At 28.5% G+C, this 20,116-nt stretch overlaps 2 protein-coding genes across 5 annotated transcripts in view; one reads left to right on the top strand and one right to left on the bottom strand.

The window, feature by feature from the left end:
- The window catches only part of LOC126845810 (neurotrimin-like), a 98,196-nt gene extending 92,838 nt beyond the window's left edge, over positions 1–5,358 (top strand). For all 3 annotated transcript variants that reach the window (XM_050584729.1, XM_050584728.1, XM_050584727.1), the window contains 2 exons: positions 3,269–3,346; positions 4,447–5,358. In XM_050584729.1, the coding sequence (XP_050440686.1) occupies positions 3,269–3,346; positions 4,447–4,565 (197 nt within the window). In that variant the 3' untranslated portion in view covers positions 4,566–5,358. The remainder of the gene's footprint in view (positions 1–3,268; positions 3,347–4,446) is intronic.
- Positions 5,359–10,536: 5,178 nt separating this feature from the next.
- The window catches only part of LOC126845610 (lachesin-like), a 64,591-nt gene continuing 55,011 nt past the window's right edge, over positions 10,537–20,116 (bottom strand). For both annotated transcript variants that reach the window (XM_050584366.1, XM_050584367.1), the window contains exons 5-10: positions 16,794–16,922; positions 16,547–16,684; positions 15,514–15,663; positions 15,098–15,229; positions 14,695–14,820; positions 10,537–11,649 (exon numbers count right to left, since the gene is read on the bottom strand). In XM_050584366.1, the coding sequence (XP_050440323.1) occupies positions 11,528–11,649; positions 14,695–14,820; positions 15,098–15,229; positions 15,514–15,663; positions 16,547–16,684; positions 16,794–16,922 (797 nt within the window). In that variant the 3' untranslated portion in view covers positions 10,537–11,527. The remainder of the gene's footprint in view (positions 11,650–14,694; positions 14,821–15,097; positions 15,230–15,513; positions 15,664–16,546; positions 16,685–16,793; positions 16,923–20,116) is intronic.

The following is a 20,116-nucleotide window of genomic DNA, read 5'->3' as shown; positions in this document are numbered from 1 at the left end:
AAAAAAGTTTAATAAATACTTAATAAGTTAAATTATACTTATAGTTAAGATATGAAGTAAAGACAATGAAAGAATCATTTCATGGTATCTATATATGTATCCGTAAGTAGTTTTTTTTTTCATCAACCGACTAACTACAATAACTACAAGAATTTGACGAAAACTTGAAACGAAAAACTTATTGTTGTTTTCAAAATTGTTTGATGGATATCAATGTTTTAAGTTTAGCCAATGTTTGCCACGCTATAATAAAATTAAGCTTAAGAGTATTTTTTTTTTACGTAGTTTGCAGTTTTTACTGTTTGAATTTCGTATTCGAGTATTTATTGGTTTCAATACTTTCAATATTTATTAAATTCAACGCTGGGAATGATTTATGATGGCAAGCACCTGTCCAAGTCTCTATTGGTTATGTATATAGTATGGTCTGTATGTAGTTGCATGAATTAAAAAAGTTGAGACAGGCCCTATCAAATTAAAAAAAAAAGTCGTTGTTTAAGTTAAGGTTAAACAACAATGCAGGTACTATTTTAACTTATGAGTCTTATCATAAGACTCATAAGTTAAAAGACTCGTATGTATTTGTATTTACTAGGTAAGCTACAGGGCATAGGCTATTAAAATTATAAAAATAAATTATATGTGTTATTTATATTGCTTTTTTAAGGTAGACAATTTAACATTAACAATATTAATGGCTTCCGCAGTTTAAATTTTTTCCAGAAACTAAAAAAACGTAATATATTTTTTGGCATTTTAACTATTAGGTAAAGCAGTAATTTATTGCTGAATACGCTAAATTTGGTGGTCACAAAGGCCGTTGAACTACATCGAAAGTCATTAAAAGCTTATTATCAAAATGGCAATTTACATTGCGGTCATAGTCGGTTAAGTCCAATTTTTGAAATTATGAAGTTAAATTTGTGCTTTAACTCGAAAAATATGCAAATTATTAAAAATATATTTTTCAAATTTTAATTGAAACAATTTTGTATCTTTGCATATTTTTAAATATATATTTTTTTTAATTCTTACATTTTATTGATTTGTATATGAGAACACCTAAGTGACTACGTATTTTACTTAATAATACCTAAATATGATTGTTGGAACTATGTTGATAATAAGTAATTATAACTTTAGTTTTAAACTCACAGAGCTGATGTTATGCTATAATACATTGTAAGCGATCTTACGAGGTTAAACATGTGTACAATATTGAAATAAATAATATACCTAATAACAAGCATTTTAAATAATTTCACCGAAGTGCTACTCGGTTGGAATTAATTATTCGAGTCGTTCTCAAGGTTCGGGTACACGGGCACTAGGTTTTGATGAGGTATTTCGCCAGTGCTGGTTTGTTGTCAGGCTTGTTTGCCCATTCCATTGAGCAAATAAAACTCTATACTCGGGGCAAAGGGCGTGTTGGAGCGAAAATTATGGGAGCGGTAGAAAAACGATAAATAATAATAATAATAAGAATAAGAATGCAAATACGGTTGGTGGCCTACCTACCGCTATGTCTGACCTAAAATGATATGGTACGTGTGTACCGAATTGAACGACGTGCAGTCAGACTATTATTATGGGTTAGGGGCAAACGGGACCCCGAGACGGCGAGGAAGTAGTAGAATTAAAAAGACACAATAAAGTTCACATGAAAAATCATAATTTATTGCTTTCTATTACTACAATCGAGGACGTTTTTTTTCTTTTTTAACGTATATATAACGCGCGGGCTGAAATAATAAAATAAATGGAAAATATCATTAGGTTTTGGCGGCGTCATGTGTCTATATACTACCGCGTTTGCGTTTGTTTGTTTGTGTGTATTATGCATATTATGTGTGTACCAGTGTCGTCTTTGTCCTACATCCTGTCGTTGATTGATTGTGGGCGTCGTTTTGTTCAAATAATATACGATTATTGTTATGTTCAAATACCCGCGTTTCATTTGTCAATCAGCTATTTTACAACACATTTATACGACCGGAGCCATATTGTATACCTAGAGTGGGCAATCATAAATGGTTCTTTTTGAGTTTTGAGTCTTGTCGAATACAACATTGACAGCCGTTGGGTATTTATCTTGTTGTCTTGTGTCACACGCAGCAATAAAGAAACAAAAATATCTTAGTTTTCTAAAGTTCTATTTAAATGTTTTTGCATTGAAGGCTGATTTAAAATACGGTACGAATAATGTTGTTGAGTTTTCGAACATCTTTAATGAACATCGCACGTGTCTCTTAAATATTAAATGTGTAGGCAGTCAAACATTTATATGTTTAATATTTAAATTCCTGCTAAAATATCCCTTAAAGCGAAACGAATTTAGAATATTTGTAAAATGTTGTCAAACATATTTTCAACATTTTTTAAACATGTCATAATTTTTTTTTATTGCAGGATTTTTAATATTAAAATGTTAATTATACAATATGATTTAAATAAGTATTGAAAATAATTTCAAAATTTGTATATAACGTTTTGTAAATAATATTTTTTAACATAGCATTCATACTAAAACGACATTACATAATTTATCATTACATTATAATAATATTTACCCATAAACTATATTAACGTTAATCTTGATTTCCATTTACGAATGTTGGAATAGTTATATTTTCTAAGAAATGGAACACCAATAACATGAAAATAAAATTGTTTATTTCAGATGATTTAAACATATCAGTTAAAAAATGCTATCCATTATATTTTTCCAGAATATCATATTGTACCTAATTATATTAATTATTTCTCTAAACTCCAAAGTATATAATATACCAGTCAATTTGCAAAAAAAAAATGACTTCAGTAAAAAATACTGACAAAAATTCAAATAAATCACATTTTAAAAAAATTATTAAATATTATTAATTATATTGTTTGTGGTTAGAAATGATAAGTTTTAGTATACGTAGGTGGAAACTTCTTTTGTGTAAACTAGGGCGAAAAAAAAAATGCAATAATTTTTACTAATACAATAATGTACTGTAGCGTAAACGTTATATGCTTGATATAATATAATGAATTAAAATATTAATAAATCAAAAGTAAAAACACGGTTGTCTCACTGTGATATAAGATAGTGTGGCGAGTGTGCGAAAATAGAACACTATTGTATGAAAGTACTATTACTATAATTTTACTATTGTAGCTTTAAAAACTATCTAAATCATATGGCAAATTTATACATTTAGCTAACATGTATTATGATCGTAAACTGTAAAAATAACAACGATTCAATTTTATTTGTTTGCAGACAAAAACCGGAATCGAACCAGAACACGGACGAACTCGAACGACATCAGAGATTCTGCTTTCCTATCTAAGGATGAAAGTACGTTATGACCGTCTGTACTTTGTAGGGAACGCAAAAAATTGTCTTGTGATTTTTGTTTTCTTATTTTTATTCGCCCTATGCATAATATAAAAGCGTGCTCTGCAATACGGGTTTAGCGTGCGCCGACTAGACGTACAGACAACAATGCAATAAAGTCGAGCAGAACGTTTACCGCCTAAGGGGAGGTTTAGTCTTGATTAGATCATTGTGTGAATGCGATAGACTGTGCACGACCAATTTGAAACACTTTCATCGGCACATTAACTGAGATAGCTTTTATTAACTTTTATTCCTTTTTTTTTTTTTTACAAGGTCATCATCATGTACGGTATCAGTACATTTTTACATGAAACAATTTAAATTGTAATAGTATTGAAAAATGAATAGAGAGTTTAGATATAACATCTGGTTTACTTTGAGAGATTTTATATTGGATATGAGTCATGATCAACAAGAAATAGGATATATTGAACATTGCACTAAACTAATAGATTTATGATTTGTATGAAGAATTGCCCAAGAGTGAACAGTATGACGTTAAAAATAAATTTGAAAGAGTTCAATAGCAATAAACTAAATTAGTGCATATAACGCTGTCATGTACACAACGTACCAAAAATAATTACTCAAAGCTTAAAATTTCGAAACTTTAAGATCTTTCAATATTTCTGATTTTCTATTCAAGAAAAGTGCAAACTAAGATGTGTTCCGGCACTGTTAATATTTATTATTTTATTCGCCTGAAGCCTTTTGATGAAAAAAGTCGGCGTTCGCTTTACTGTACTATTTTTTGGAGACGAGTTGTTGTTATGGCATTTCTCGACGAAAAGCAAATCTGGTTGGTTAGCTGCTACACGTGTTTGAAACAAAAAGTTAATAATAATTAGGGTAAGAAATTATGGATAAGGGTAACAAAAAAAAAAAACGTTTTATATAAAACATACTTTTGAACAAACAAATTATTTTCATGTCTACGGTAATATTGTCGGAACCACATTTTTCGATAACTTTTAAAAATTAAGTTTTGCGCAATTTGATTGTTAAAATTGGTTAATAATGTATACAAAGATTATCATTATTATATATTTGGTTTCCAGAAAACGACATAATAGAATATGATGACGATGAGGAAGATTACGACTCCAGTACTCAACCGATCCCGTTGACTTTACACGTGATGATTATTTTCGTGGGTTTGGTTTACGCTTGTAAATGATAATGGACGTATTTTACAAAATATATGAACCTATACTGTTTCCATATAGATGTAAAGTTGCTAATAGTTTATTCGACTATTAATTGTATGTGTTTTCATTTTTATTTTTCGCGTACACTTACATGTATATTGTGTCGAAACATCCGAGCTTTTAAGTGAGTACTAAAGGACAGAAAAAGCATATTAAAATAATATATCATGTAAAACTTATAGTGGGATATATTATTGTACAACGTTTGGACGTTTAAGCAGCACATACACATGAATTTATTTATGAAATTTATTGTTGACGTTTTACGTGAATTCGTTTTAGTGAAGTATTTTTTTTTATATTAGTCGTGTATTAAAAATAATGTTTTTATTATAATAATAATATTATGTATTTGCCCGAGTTCAATATGTTGTGTTGTATACTATTCGATTGTACGGAACACTTGATGTTTGTAAAAAGTAAAAACCCGTCGAGTTAAAGAGATAAAAAAAAAAAAAAGACTGAACATGTGAGAGCGTTCAAGTATTGTGTACTACGGTATACTTGGCTCGCCATTAAAAATAATAACATTATATTATTATAAAGTATACGTGTATGAAAATTATGTGTTATATAAGTGTATACTTAAGGAACAAAAACCTGTACATATCATTCGATGCTATCTGTGTGTAATTATTATTATTTTTTTAGTTAAGGTTTCTTTAGACACTACGTTAAACATTAAACATACGTTTAGACCGATAATTATAATTATTGTAACGTTATATTAAAAATCAATAAAATTTGTTGTATGACTTATGATATCATATTGATATATAATATACTTCTTATCAACTGTACAAAATAATAATTATGCTGAAAACACCATAAACGGCCAATAGAAAAATAATATCACATTCTATTTTTTTTAAACACATGTTAAATATTCATAATTGTTAAAAATATTTAATATATAAATCATATTATTTCGTATTTGTACCGTAAATGGAAGCATCTAACATAACTGTAAAAAGTGTTATGATGTAAATTAAACATTCAATTAGTTTTCACGGCCTTATAAATTAGTAAATACAATTTTAAATAAATAATAAACCAATATTAAGGATCTATTGTAATAAAAGAATTTTCAAGTAAAAATTTTCAGTTATTTTAAAAATTGTATTCAAAAAAACATTATTAGTTATTAATGCAAATTAACTACGTAAACCAAATTTAACGTTCAATTTAAATAAAAGCTACACTATTTGGTCTTTTAAGACTTTTTAAAATAGTCACGATTCTGATGTTTAATTTTAAATGTTTTTTTTTATTAAATGTATAACTACCGGGCTGTATATAACTGGATTGGTCCTATAGCCTGCGGTTTTGAGTTATCTAAAGATATGGTTTTCCTATATACTTGATTTTTTTTATGATAAACCAAAAGTTCACGGTCTCGCCTTTGTTTAAAGATTTGCATAGTCTATAATCAAAAATGATATGGTATTGAGTAGATCGATTCTGAGTTATTTTTACCTATTGAAAAATAATCACAACATTAATACAACATAATAGTTTAAATTTTAGAAAAAGTAATTCTTATGATTGTATGTATTAATGGTCTACAGCGGTTGTGGTAATTATTACTACACATTTCATTCGTGGTATCATTATTAATTGTATGTATTTGATATTTCAAAAGAGATTAATAATATAAAAAAAATTAAATTCTGTCAAAAAACAAAATATGTTGTACACAAATTTGTTTTTAATTTAAACTTGTTGTAATGTTCCTATATTTTATTGAAATTATCCATACTTCTTATTGTTCTAAGTATTGTATTTTCAACAAAACTTTTATCAATTAATAAATACTAATAAAAAACTATAATATAGTTTCCATATATTATGTATTATAAGTTGTAACGTAAACATTGATTTAAGTAGCTTAAAAAGTATTTAATGTTATGTTGACCTTAACAATTGTATGATACAGCATTCAATATAGTACCTATATAATCACAATTACGAAGTAGTACAAACATTGAATGAATGTTAAAAAAATTAAAAGATTTGTAAAAAATAAAAACAACTTCTACAGAATCAACATCATACCATGGTTTTGACAAATATCGTATCATGTTCTATGAAAAACGATTGAGATTATTATTTATAATATTATGGAATAAATTTAATATTATGTGTTTTATATAAAACTGGATACATACATTTTAGGTATTTATGTGATACTCTCATAATATGTGTTTTTTTTTAATCATATATAAACTTACAGACAATTATATGCACAAAATGTGTAAAACTTGCTTTCTTGTTTAAAAATGTTCTTAAGGTAATCAAGGTGTTCTATAGTAATATTGCAAGCATTAACACTACAAAATACATATTTATTATTTTGACATCTATGTAATCAGTACTGTAAACATATAAAAAAACAATTTCCTAAAATGTTTTTTTACTTCAAGAGTAAATAATTTAGCCCCATTGTTGTTTACCGGGTTAATGTATAACTAATATGAAATTAGCCGAATTCGAGGGAAATAGTATGCGTACTTTGCTTAATTTAATCCACTTGAGTACTTACCGCATATTATTTATTAACGTAAGGATAACAAATATACTACTCGGTATTGCAGTCGAAAGTTGATCGTGTATGTAGTCATAACACAAACATAATTTTGAAACCAATACTGTATTATCTATTTAAAATTAGTTATTAAAAATGTGTAACTGTTTATATTTTTCAGTTAAATATTGTACATCTGATCAACCGAATCTAATGGTAGAATTACAAATTTGATTGAATAAGTATAATATAATATTATATTATAGTAGTATAATAGGTATTACTGTTATAAATTATAATAGTATATTATTATCAAAAAAAAAAACATATTACTAATAAGTTTATGAATTTTGTTTTTAGAACAATTTATTCTTAATTAAGTTAGTTGACCTGATTAATTTAATTTTTAATTTTATATACTTATTTACACCATGCATAACATAAATAACCTAAAAAAAAAACCGATTTTGTTATATATAAATATATATACTATTCTACATAATTTTAATTGGAAATAAAAATAAAACAACAAAAACAAATTAAATAATCTTAAATCGTAAGTTTAATAAATATTATTTCTATACAATTAAATTAAAAACTTAACATTTGATTACGTATTAATAATTAATTATTTGTCTACACATTGGTATATTTAAAATATGTTGAAACAAGTAATCGGATCTACTTCTCTATATTATCTAAAAATTAAACTGTCTAACATCATATTTACACTAGAATAACATGCCATTTATACACATAATTATTTTAATGACTATAATTACAATAATTATTTAATAATCTATTTTGATGTTTATTATTTAAATAATAAACATCTAAATTAGGCGTGAGTAATAAACGTATTCGATAATATAGATAATAACGGTTGTTTAAAGTTAGACAGTGAGGAGTCAAATTTGAATAATACAATATTGTTGTTTTATTAAAGATTGTTAAGAGAGACAATATAGCCATATCGCCCATAACATCTGGCAGTAGACTTCAGAAAATTGTAGGCCTGCGTTCATAGAGATAGTCTTTACAACACAATGGAAGATTTCGGATTTTCAAGGAAGCCTGAATAATGTGTATGAAAGGAACGAAGTACCAAGTTAGGGTAGACAAAAAATCTAAAGCTTTTAATATCAGAACGAGTCTAAAAAAAATGTTGGTAACATTTACTATTTATTATTATATATCTAAAGAACGTGGACACCAAAATAATTATGACACTAGAATGAAAAATAAAACAATTAACTAAGTATTGAAGAGTTCCAATACTTTTCTGTTCTGCTATTAAATACAAATAATGACTGCTCATGTAAAAAAGGGGCCAGATAAACAAAATCGGAATAGACGTTCTTTACAATATCAAAGTTCATCAAGTCCAAATTAAATATAAAAATATAAAAAATGTACACAACAATAACAAGGTCAACTCTTACGTATGATTGTGAAGTGAGGACAACCACTTTTGTCACAGACAGAATATTGAGGACTTTTGAGAATAAAATATGGAGAAAGATATGTGTCTAGATAGTTAATGATAGGACAGGCCAGTTGCGAGAAAAGATCAAAAGAAAATTACAAGAAAAAATGAGCATGACAACAGTCTATAATTTTTTAGTAAAAATATAGAGAAATCAATTATTTGAATAATCCTCGACAGGAAGCTGAAAGAAACAAACATATGAGGTCGCCCTTTAAAGAGGTAGATAGAAGTCATGAAAAAAGATCGGAAGAACCTAGGATTTAGAGAGATTATTGTACAAAATCAAGAGAAATCGAGGGATTTAATGATTGCAGACAAAATTCTTGGAGAATACCCGCTAGTATAAGCCGGAAGAAGAAAAAGAAAGATTTTAAATTGTTTCGTTATATTTTTGTTCATAAAATTTTATTCAGTTTTAATGGACACTGAAGTTTCATCATTTATGTAGATTAAAATTACAAAACTCATGTAACATTTGAAAAAATATATATTTTGAAAAAAAAATGTGCTACCTTTTTTTATAATATAGACCATTAAAATCAAATATATTCTGTAACTCAAATTAGTAATGTAGTACACGGTGGATACCGCATTACTTTTTATTTATAAAAAGATAATAATATGTAATGGCACTATTGAAACATTAAATAAACTGTCAAGGATGTTCAATACATAATAATGCATTTAATATTATTGATGTATAATATATTAGGCTACTTTACTAAATTAAACAAAGTAACATCTAAGTAAAAGTAAGTTAACATAAAAAAAGAATTTGTCACAAATCGTAATGAAACCTATTACGACATCAATGCGTAGGTGCTTAACAACAAATGCACTACTTAAATATAAATACATAGATACTAATTTGAAATAGTATTCGTACAGCGTGACCGTTTTAACACTAAACGATTGGTTTAATTTTCTTTAACATACATACATCTATTTACTCATAATATCTATAACTTACTATACGTCTAGTTAAAAAATAAAACTGAATATATCTCGGACATTGTTTATCTTACTTATAACTATTATAATATTCATGAATTCTAAAACATAATAATATGTCAACTGAAAACTACACTACCGTCTTATGGTCCTGTTCGACCTAATCAACATTATTGAACACATTACATAATAAAAATGAATAAGTAGTAAATAGCAACGAAGCTATTGATATATTAAACCATAGAGGGAAATGATACTGTTATTTTGTTTTTGATTTGTTATCTACAAGAACAATATCAATCGAAATAAAATAACTATCGATGAATTGAGTTATAAAATATATTCGTGATAAAATGGTCACCCTGTATAGTTTAACATGAAAAAAGGTAACGTTTAAAATTTTCTTTTGAATTCTCTTTTTAATCTGGACATTTTCGAATAGTAAGCCGAAACAGGTTATTTCAGAAAAAAAACATCACATTGTCTTAACTAATATGAATAATTAGAATGATTTATTTTAAATTGTGTAATGGATTGAAAAGTAATATTTTAGTATTTGATTTATTTAATTAAATTATAATTTTATTTAGATTGTAGTTATTGGCTAGCATAAAAATAAGAAATGTACAACGCTGTAATTTGATATGAAATGGAAAATATCATATTGGTATTTATATCTTATAAAACTACTCCAAATTCTCATTAAACATTGGATATCGAGTACATACATAAAGAAACGATATTTATAAATTTAATATATTCTACGGTAATGATAAGAATTATTATGAGTCATCCATAAATGTAAAAGTTTCCGGTTGAGCAAAGCAGGATATTGACAGTTAAACTATTACAATTTATAACATAATATATTAGATTCATTCTACTCTTTTTTGGTTAAAACAAAACTATAATACCTATGAATTAAACATCCTTTCAATCGGATAATATATACTTATTTAAAGAGAATTTGATATTATACAACTTACTGAAATTTTAAAATAATTATGTCGACTAAAATTAAATTTAAAGTTTTGAAATCAAACTGAAGCTACATATACAATTTATAAATAGTTGTTAATCTAATCACTACGGACTTACATAGGTATTCATTTAATAGGATAACAAGGGTATCATTTTAACAGTATTTTTTTGTATACGTTTAAAATTTAACAAGTAAACCAGCGGTGCACGCTTAAGAGCAGGAAAACAATACAAGATATTATATTTTATTCTCACGATTTTCGACTTATGTTTATTTTTATTTCGGATTATTGCGCCGACGAGAAAAAAATACCATCTCGGGCAATGGAAATTCTTTCGGGGAGTCATTATTTTTCACTATTATTATATTATTGTATATTATGCTAACAATGTTTCGACAAGGAAAAAAATGTAAGCTCATAAAAGACTGTTTTCCTTAACGGATGACGGCCGCCGTAGTACGCAAGAAAACGAGATTGGACGGTACAAGCGTGTGGTGGCAGAAAGAAATGTAATGATTGCCATTTCTGGGTGTTTCATTTTTACCTTTTTTTTCTCCCGTTTCCCGAGGGACACTTTTATAACCGAACACAGGCAGCGTTGCATCCGAACCCCGGACAGAAATTATTTATTCTGCCGTGGACCATTAGCGGAGAAAATACACTGCATCCTTAAAAATCTCCTCCGCGGTGCATTGCAATGTCCAAGTCTAGCCAAGCGAGAGTGGTGTTTAGTTCACACCATATGTACATAATTTATATCCGAGTTTTTGTTTTCACTTTTGTATTTCCCCCTTAACTGCGTTATGACTCATACATGCGGTTATAATATACAAAATGACTTGCACGCTACAGATTATGTGGCGTAATGATACGTATAAAATATGTGTATAAAACAACGAGAACATTTTTTTTTTATATATATTATATTTTTTTCTTTGTTTTCATATTTTCTTCTTGTGGTACTTTTCGTGTCGGCCAACGGATTCATAGTATCCGAGAAATCCTTTGTAAAATAATCCAAACTGCTGTTATCCCAAGAGCCGAATGCACAGTATTTGATCCGTTTGTTTGCTTTTTGCCTACAGCCGATGCCCCATTGTTATCGTCTGCAACATGCACACAGTAATATTATTATTTGCTGTAAAAAAAAAAAAAGTGTACAGTAAACATTACTTCATACAAGATACTACATTGATGCAAAAATGTGCAAAATGGAAATGGACATAACTGTTAGATGTTTAACCCAAGGAAACAACATAAATGTAAAATATAACATGTAAAATATGTATATAGTTTTTATATTCTAGTTCTACACCGGAATAACAATATTATTATAATAGGATAATCATAAAAATGATTTTTTATTAATTTTGTTAGACTTAATGTTTTTTATGCAGAATTTACTATCTAAGTTTGTAGCAACACACATATTATTAATGTAATCAATTAGTCGCATAATGAACAGGTGTTATGTATAAACATTTTTGGGAAATTGAGTTATAATGCTTATCAAGGTACCTAACATTGCGTCTTTATAGATACCTAATAGTAATTTACACATAAAGTACGAATTTCAGAAGGATGAAAAAAAAATGTTAAATTACTATTGATTCACAGTTTGATATGGTATTACACATTTTCAAATACCGGTCTTGTAAATATAAAAATAAATGAACTTATACAACATACCGTTACGAACATAAAAATGAACAGAACGTTATTCGCGCATAATAATTACAACCCAGTCTAATCCAATCTGATGAAAAAACAAAACCGGAGCAACCCCTTACATTCTGATGGATATCTAGAAAAAAACCCGATTAGATCTACTTCTAAAAACAATTATTAAGCCCGGTTCGATTGAGTCTGACAACGAAAAAATATTACGTTTATAATAAAAGGTCAAATATACCTTTTATTATAAACAATACTCGTAATATTTGTATTATTGAATTGTATGTATAATTGAATTAATTTATAATATATAAAGTTATATTATGTTTTTGTGTTATGCATATACCGTTTAAAATCATCGTGAGTACATATCAATAGATTAAATAAACACTTATACGTTTTAGTGGTTACCCTTAAAATAGAACATTCGATAATAATATATTATTATGGGGGTTGTGACTATTTTTATGAACATTTGTATTGCATTAAAAATGTAGTTATTGGAATTTAAACTTCTAGCGTAATTTACTAGAAAAATAATTCAGTACCTAGTCGGTTACAATGGTTTGATCATTATATAATAAAAGTTCAATATTTCATTGGAAGTCCACTCATTTCATTCAATGTAATCCGCCTATGCTGGGAACACTAACAAGTATGATAAAAGTAACAAAATATCAAATGCAGATGTTGCTGTAAAATATAGCTATTATTTTTGTAATTATTAAATACTAGGTATACAAACAATTAAAAAAAAAAAAAGTTGTTAAATAATAATAATAATATAAAAATTAATAAGGCGATTGATAGAGGTTACTTCATATGGTTCATTCTTGGCTTCTACATTTTTTTTTATAGCGTCCTTTACCGGTGTATTGGTTATAATGGCATATTATGCTTCCGGAGTGTTTAGCCTCGATCAAAGTCATGACTCGAAATTGACACATAAAAAATATCGGTGAATAAAAAAAAGGAATTTTTTATTTTTTAGATAACTTTATTAAGTCGTAAAGAAAATCATAAAAAATACTGCAAAATGTCGCGCGCTAGCCAGCGTACAATATTGTTGTGTTCATTGTTGTTTACGCAGTCGAGTTTGAATTGAAATATATACAAACGTGAAACAGTATTTACATAATGCATGTCAAACATTCGAGGGTGTATATTGTGCAATTCGCTATACCGCTTATTTTAATGGGAGACTTGGTTCTTTGAATATGCATTAACGACAAATCAGATGCATTCGCTGTTTATTACGTATTCCTGCTTTTGAAGCATGTACATAGTACAATGATACGAATCATATTATGAATTTCAACGATATAATAACATTATACCATGAATACGGTCAACGCAACATACGGGGTTCATAATAAATGGAATATAAAATAAACAATAAACATATTCGTATAAATAATACTGGAATTGCGTATCATAGAAATTAAAAAGTATCAATAATGTAGGTACAACAGTAATATTATGTTGTTATCGAAAATACCAAATTTTTTTATACAATTAATGTTTATTAAAAACCAAGTATTTGGCTTGGTACCAAATTCAACAACTACGGCACTTTCAATTGGAGTTCATAAAACGATGACAAAAGGTTAACGTGTTAGGTAATGTTATAACCATATATTATGTTAGGTTATATTTTGTTACTTACTAAAATGTGTTATCAACAACCAATGTCACTTCAATCCCCTCACATCTTTTTGTTCTATACATTTTTTCTTGTCTAACTTAACCATATTCATATAAATATATGGTCCCTATTTTTGGTTATGGCGGAATTTGAGTATAGACGCCTTCTAAATACATCTTGGACCTTAATTTTTGGTGGCCTTTTTACATCCATCTTGAAACTTTTATAGTCTAAATAAAGATATAGTCAAATTTCGCAAAACCAAAAATAATGACAACCCTAATGTGTGTGTATATAATATATGTGCCTGTATCAGAATAATTTGTTTGATATCTCAATTAACATACAGAGTGTTTATAGATACAATAATACTCTATATATTGTAATACGACGGTTCATCCGGGAACGGGCTGTGATCGACGACTAACGCATTCTTAACTGCACCGGTCATGGTCAACATGTAGAAATAAATAATCGCAATTTTAAAATGAATAAGAACAGTATGCATAATTTTATTATCATAGTAACGAAAACGGCAAACAGGCGGTAAGTTGCGTAAAAAGATTTTCCGATCGGCATACAAAAAAAAAAAAAAAAGGAATAATACCGACAATTCTTTATATTTTCTGTGATTTATACAGTATAAACAAAGCGTGAGAGGCCATGGTAATTTATCCTATGCTCTCTCTCCCTCCCTCCCTCCTTTCTCTCTGTCTTTTCGGATTCTGGTCCATCGATGTGTATATAAATCACAGTCGGCTGTGTTTATTTTGAACTCTTGGCGACACTAATGGGCGTGTTCTCCCCGTACTACATTATCGGTCACACTCACCGACGGCGGCGGCGGTCCGAGAAGTTTGCCGTTCTCCTCCGGTCCGCTGCCTCTTATTAGCACCGTTGGCGGCGTCTTTTCCGGTCTTCTTCGACGTCGGGCTCCGGTCCACGTCGTTGGCGGGCACTTGAAGAGAAAAAAAAACAACAACAAAAGCTATAATATGTACATATACACACACACACACACACACACAGGGAGTGTGGCGACCGTTTCCGTCGTGAAATCCCGGATAAAATAAAGATATACGAGGGTCGAGAATAAAATATCGTAGATGGAAATTCGGCTGGTAAAAAGTTTCCGGGCGTCCGTCCAAAGGTCCAAGTCGTGCAATATTGTGTACAATATGGAGAAAACCGTTTTGTAGTTTTATGCATACGTATATTATTATTATAGTGTTTACCCCTGCCGACATGCTTCGACGACGGTTTGCCGGTGGTAGTGGCAATGGCTTTTCTTGTGGTCGGAGCCACCGTTGTCGTCGTCGTCGTCGTCGTCGTGGTTGTAGTTGTCGTGGTCGTCGGTCTTGGTAATCCTGCAAAAAAAATCACACATGAGACGCCAACAGTGTCAAACCAATGCAGTGTTTCTCTCTTAAGCCTCTCTAATGCAACACATACACACTTGAAACGCACCGAGGCTATACAACAAGTCCGGTCAAATTGATTTCAATACATTTCGAAAAGCGACAGGTCATGAGCACGTGTATGCAGGGTTGGGATGGTTAATTTTGACCGATGAGTCCATTAAATAATTGAAATAAACTCGATAGTTCTTTTTCGGCCGTTCGTTAAACTACATTAATCCATATCAACGTACCGTACAGTTTGATGCCTCCGTCCGTGTCACCTAATGAGTTTTTGGAAATACATTGGTACGTGCCAAAGTCCGACGGTGTTACCGATTGTATTGTCAGCTTCATGTGCGTTTTATACGTGCTCTCGTCCAGGACCGTGTGATATTTTGTGCCTTCAAAAACCAAAAGTTATTCCAATTATACTGACCGAACGCGCAAGTATGTGTCGAGTGGAAAAACGATCGTCGGCGGCGCCGTGCCGGTTAAATATATATATATACAATAATATAAAAAAGATAATAAAATAAAAAGTAAATAAAACTAGGAGACCCGGGAAAGTTTTTTAACGGTTCCGCTAGCGTTTATATTGAAAATTGTTACGAGCAAAAAAAAATCAACGCAAACGTAACATGATTGATATCGTAGTTATCCGCTAAAACAGTTATGGTGTCAACATTAAACAATAGAACATCCTGGCCGTGTAGTATACAGAAAACTTCAACCAATTGCAAAACTATTACGGCGATTGTAGTGACTTATAAAACCTAAAACTGACACCTACGGCTATCTTCTATGATTACATCCTGTCTTTTTGTATTTTGGCTTCGACGCTTAGCTAACAAGTTATAGGTTTTACGATGAGGTGTTTTATAGTTTTTATATTTTGTCTGGACTCACGATAACTTTCTAGACGCCAAAATGATCTTTTTAAAAAATTACTGTGTATAAATGAGAAACGGTATAACGAAGGTTTTTTTTTATAATTAATTTAAATTTTGGCATAAATTACTTTTTAAAATCAATAAAAATACCACGCAACTTATAACTATAAAATGTATAATATAGCGTGCTATAAATTTATAAAAAATACAATTACAGTTATTAGAAAATTTAATTTAAATAATATCCTCGAGCAATTTTTTTTACAAATGGATGTATACAGTTAAATATACTTATTTAAATTTAAGTAAATGAAAATTAGTGTTTTAGGTCTAATGGCCGATCTCGTAATACATATATTACACAAGTAATCTTAAAAGTTTTTATACGACATACCATTCGATATTATAGTGGTTTTATCTTTGGTCCAGAAATCTATTGATTTTGGATACGCCTCTGAGTGACATTCTAGAGTAACTGAATCGCCCTCTTGAACTCCAACCAACTGATTCTGTATCCATATCATTGGAGGGACTAAAACAAATAATAAAAAATCATAAATAAAACCAAAATTATTCACCATTGTGTTATTAATATCATTTTTTCTTTCACATCGTGTTTGCAAATACGATATCATACTCACAGTGCACGATTAACATTATACGTTTGCTAACGGATGGAGGAATACCGTTTGAAGCTATACACAAATACGCGCCCATATGTAAACGGTTTACTTTTGAAATATTCAGCCAAGGTCCGTCAACTGTAGCCACTGAAAAATTAAAGTATATTTACAAACTTCCTAAAATGTTAAATGTAGCCAATTCATTTAAAAATACTTAGATATTTTAAAAAAATAACAGTAAAAAAATCATAAATTTAATCATGAATACGATCAAATTATCGTTAGTAATAATAATATCATAATACCTTAACCATATTATTATTTGCATAGAAACTTATATTATAGACTCTATTGTGGTTACTGTAATCACACATAATAAAGTTAACAGTTATGCAAGAACACATTTTTGTTAAAAAATGGTTGGAAAATAATTATTCGTATCCCTCCTGAAAATAAATACCATTACATTTATATAATACAATGTAGTAGTTAGTTATGACTCTCTTTTATTGCCTGAGAGATAGTATAGTAGATGAAATATGTTTGCTGCCGCTGTATAATACACCCTCGAGCCGTTATCGAATTGTATTATTATTATGATTATTATACAATATAATAATGTTATGTTTATCACCTCTACCGACGTGTGTGTCTATTGTTTAATAATAAAAAAAAATCGCCATAATTCCGAAGCTTAATGTAGTAATTTATATTCTGCTATCATACAAATGCATTAATGCTATTGTATCATACAAGTCGCACAACATTGCTAATATTACCGTAGTGCATAGTATTACAATACAATTATTTAATTTTACATTCTTAAATTTCAGCATTTTATTCAATTTATTAATTTTAGGTACCTACTAAAATATTTATTAAGTTCTGTTTTTTGTTATGATAATATTGAAATTTTACTAAGTCGGTTAGATTTATTGATAACATTATTTTGACTTTAACCATGACTTTCTAAATTATTACAAGTAACAATAAAATGCAAATGCATTTTTAAGTGAAAATATTATGAATATGCAATGAAATGAACAATGCAAAAATGCAAAAGTATACTACAAACCTTTTAGCGTTTTACTTTAAAATCGGTTGAGTATTAAATAAACAAAATACCAATAATAATTTACAGGCTGTTTGGAGAACATCGTTCCTTAAACTTTCCAAGTGAGGGAGCACGATCATCGAATACAAAAGATTGTTTTTAAACAAAAATTTGTCCTTATTAATTCTATGATTCCAAATATATATATATTGTAAGTTTGCTTAGAATCCGTTTGGTATTATAATTTTATACTCCTTTCATTGTAAATAATGTTCTCTCTTATAGTTTAGTTGTAGCTTTTTTTAATTATATGTTTATTTCCCATAAACATTATAATTATATTTTTTTGGAAAATATATAAATAATATTCTAAATACCAGAATAAAGGAAATTTGCATTTTTCTTCTGTTCTGGTTGAGTGTTGTAAATATTTTAGTATAAAACAATTATTTATTTATTTTACATGATTAACGCCAAACGCCTTTGATACATAATATTGAACAAATTTAACGTAAATAAAATGTATGGGTAAGTTCTTAATCTAAAAAATAATATAAATAAATATGATCAACACATATGGTCTACGTACTCGGGTATTTATTGCAATCACGCACCATTCTGGTCAGGGGTGAATTTCTCATAAGGTTAGTTCTACCTTATAGCAAGTAAACAAATTTGTGCAGCCTTGTTATAGACGGTAATCGTCTATGAGCCTTTTGGGATGTTGAGTGTCTATACGGCTATTTAGTAATCCCCAAATAAAGCGTGTGCCAAATTTCTTTATATTATTATATTGTAATATGATTATATTATTTATATGTAATTTAAAAATTAATTCTCTGGACAAGACAATAAAATTATAACATACTAAAATCGTACGAATTAAAGACTTTAATCTTTGAATTTATAAAACTTGTTTAATATTGTGACAATTAAATAAATTGTGTTAATCATACCCTTTGTACACTGCGTTCTCACCCTTTCAAGTACTGTGTGGAGCGCTCTAATTATCATCATGACGTTGTCGTTTATGTTTTTGCGAACCATTAAGGATACATTATTAATAGTTATCTTTACATTATAATTAAACTATAATATAGTACACATTAACCGAATCATGGTTTATAACTAACGATAACATTGTGATACTTTGCCAATTATCATACTAAAGAAAATAACTAAATAGCCATTATTATTATTTTCTAATTGAATTTTTTATAGTTATTTATAAGTACTTATGTAGTAGGATGTTATGAAAATGTAAAAATGCTGAGCTTATAATGTTTAAACCTTTGTGGATTATAGAAAGTACCATTTGATAGTGATTGAATGTGAACTAAATCAACTGCGATTTAATATTGCATAGTTAAACACTAAATTAATACTGATTAAACTTCTGATTTAAATTGTATTTTTAGTATACAATTACAGTTAGATGTACAGACATTGCAATATTTCATTATTATTGATGTAAATTTAAAATATGCATCATAAAATTGTTTTTTGGTATATCAGTGAGTATGGCTTAACTATTGTGTGAACTCTAAACATTTGAGTAATTGTATACTGATTTGTACTTGAATAATTTAACAAACGTGAGATTTGATTTCCAACAAATTTCTAGAACTGCCAAAACTAACAAAAAAATACACAATAATTATTTTTTTCACTTGTTTTGTTAACTTAAATCGGTATTGATTATAAAACGTTATTTATTATTTTATTTAATATTATTTTAAAATGTCTGTTTATGTTTTCTGAAATAAATTTTAAAAAAACGTGTTTGATTAAAAAATGTAGAAATTAGCCGACACTAGTAGAAAAATATCAAAGCACTTTTTCACCAGACGGCGCTTTGAATATGCAATAATGCTACACTGATGTTTCTTTTTAATAAATATTTGCCTAGTCTCTATTACTAAAACAAACCAAATAATATAGCGAATGTTTCTCCACATAAAACGTATAAAAATTATTATTATGTAGTCATTTTTCTGTATGTATTTATCCCAACATAAACACTTCATTAGCTCAGTGTAAATGGTAGCTAAGTAAAAAAAAAAATAAGTGTTTCAACATAAGCCTTAAAATACGTTGTATAATATAGGAGCTAATTGCAAGTAAATACCGTAATGTAATATATTTATTATACATCGTTGTCAACATATAAAATCAGTCGACATATCAACCCAAGCATGAAAAAATCGAAATTTAGTTTACTTGGCCGGAAGTCGTAATTCGCTTTTCCTACTTCCTACCAAGTAAATATAACACACGTTTTACTGTC

The sequence above is a fragment of the Adelges cooleyi genome, unplaced genomic scaffold (assembly GCF_023614345.1).
Source record: "Adelges cooleyi isolate 19-005CV unplaced genomic scaffold, UGA_ACOO_1.1 ACOO_flye_CR_arks_rails_tigmint_CR_PRNA_8, whole genome shotgun sequence".
Taxonomy (NCBI): Eukaryota; Metazoa; Arthropoda; class Insecta; order Hemiptera; family Adelgidae; genus Adelges; species Adelges cooleyi.
This window is presented reverse-complemented; position numbering and strand designations above follow the sequence as displayed.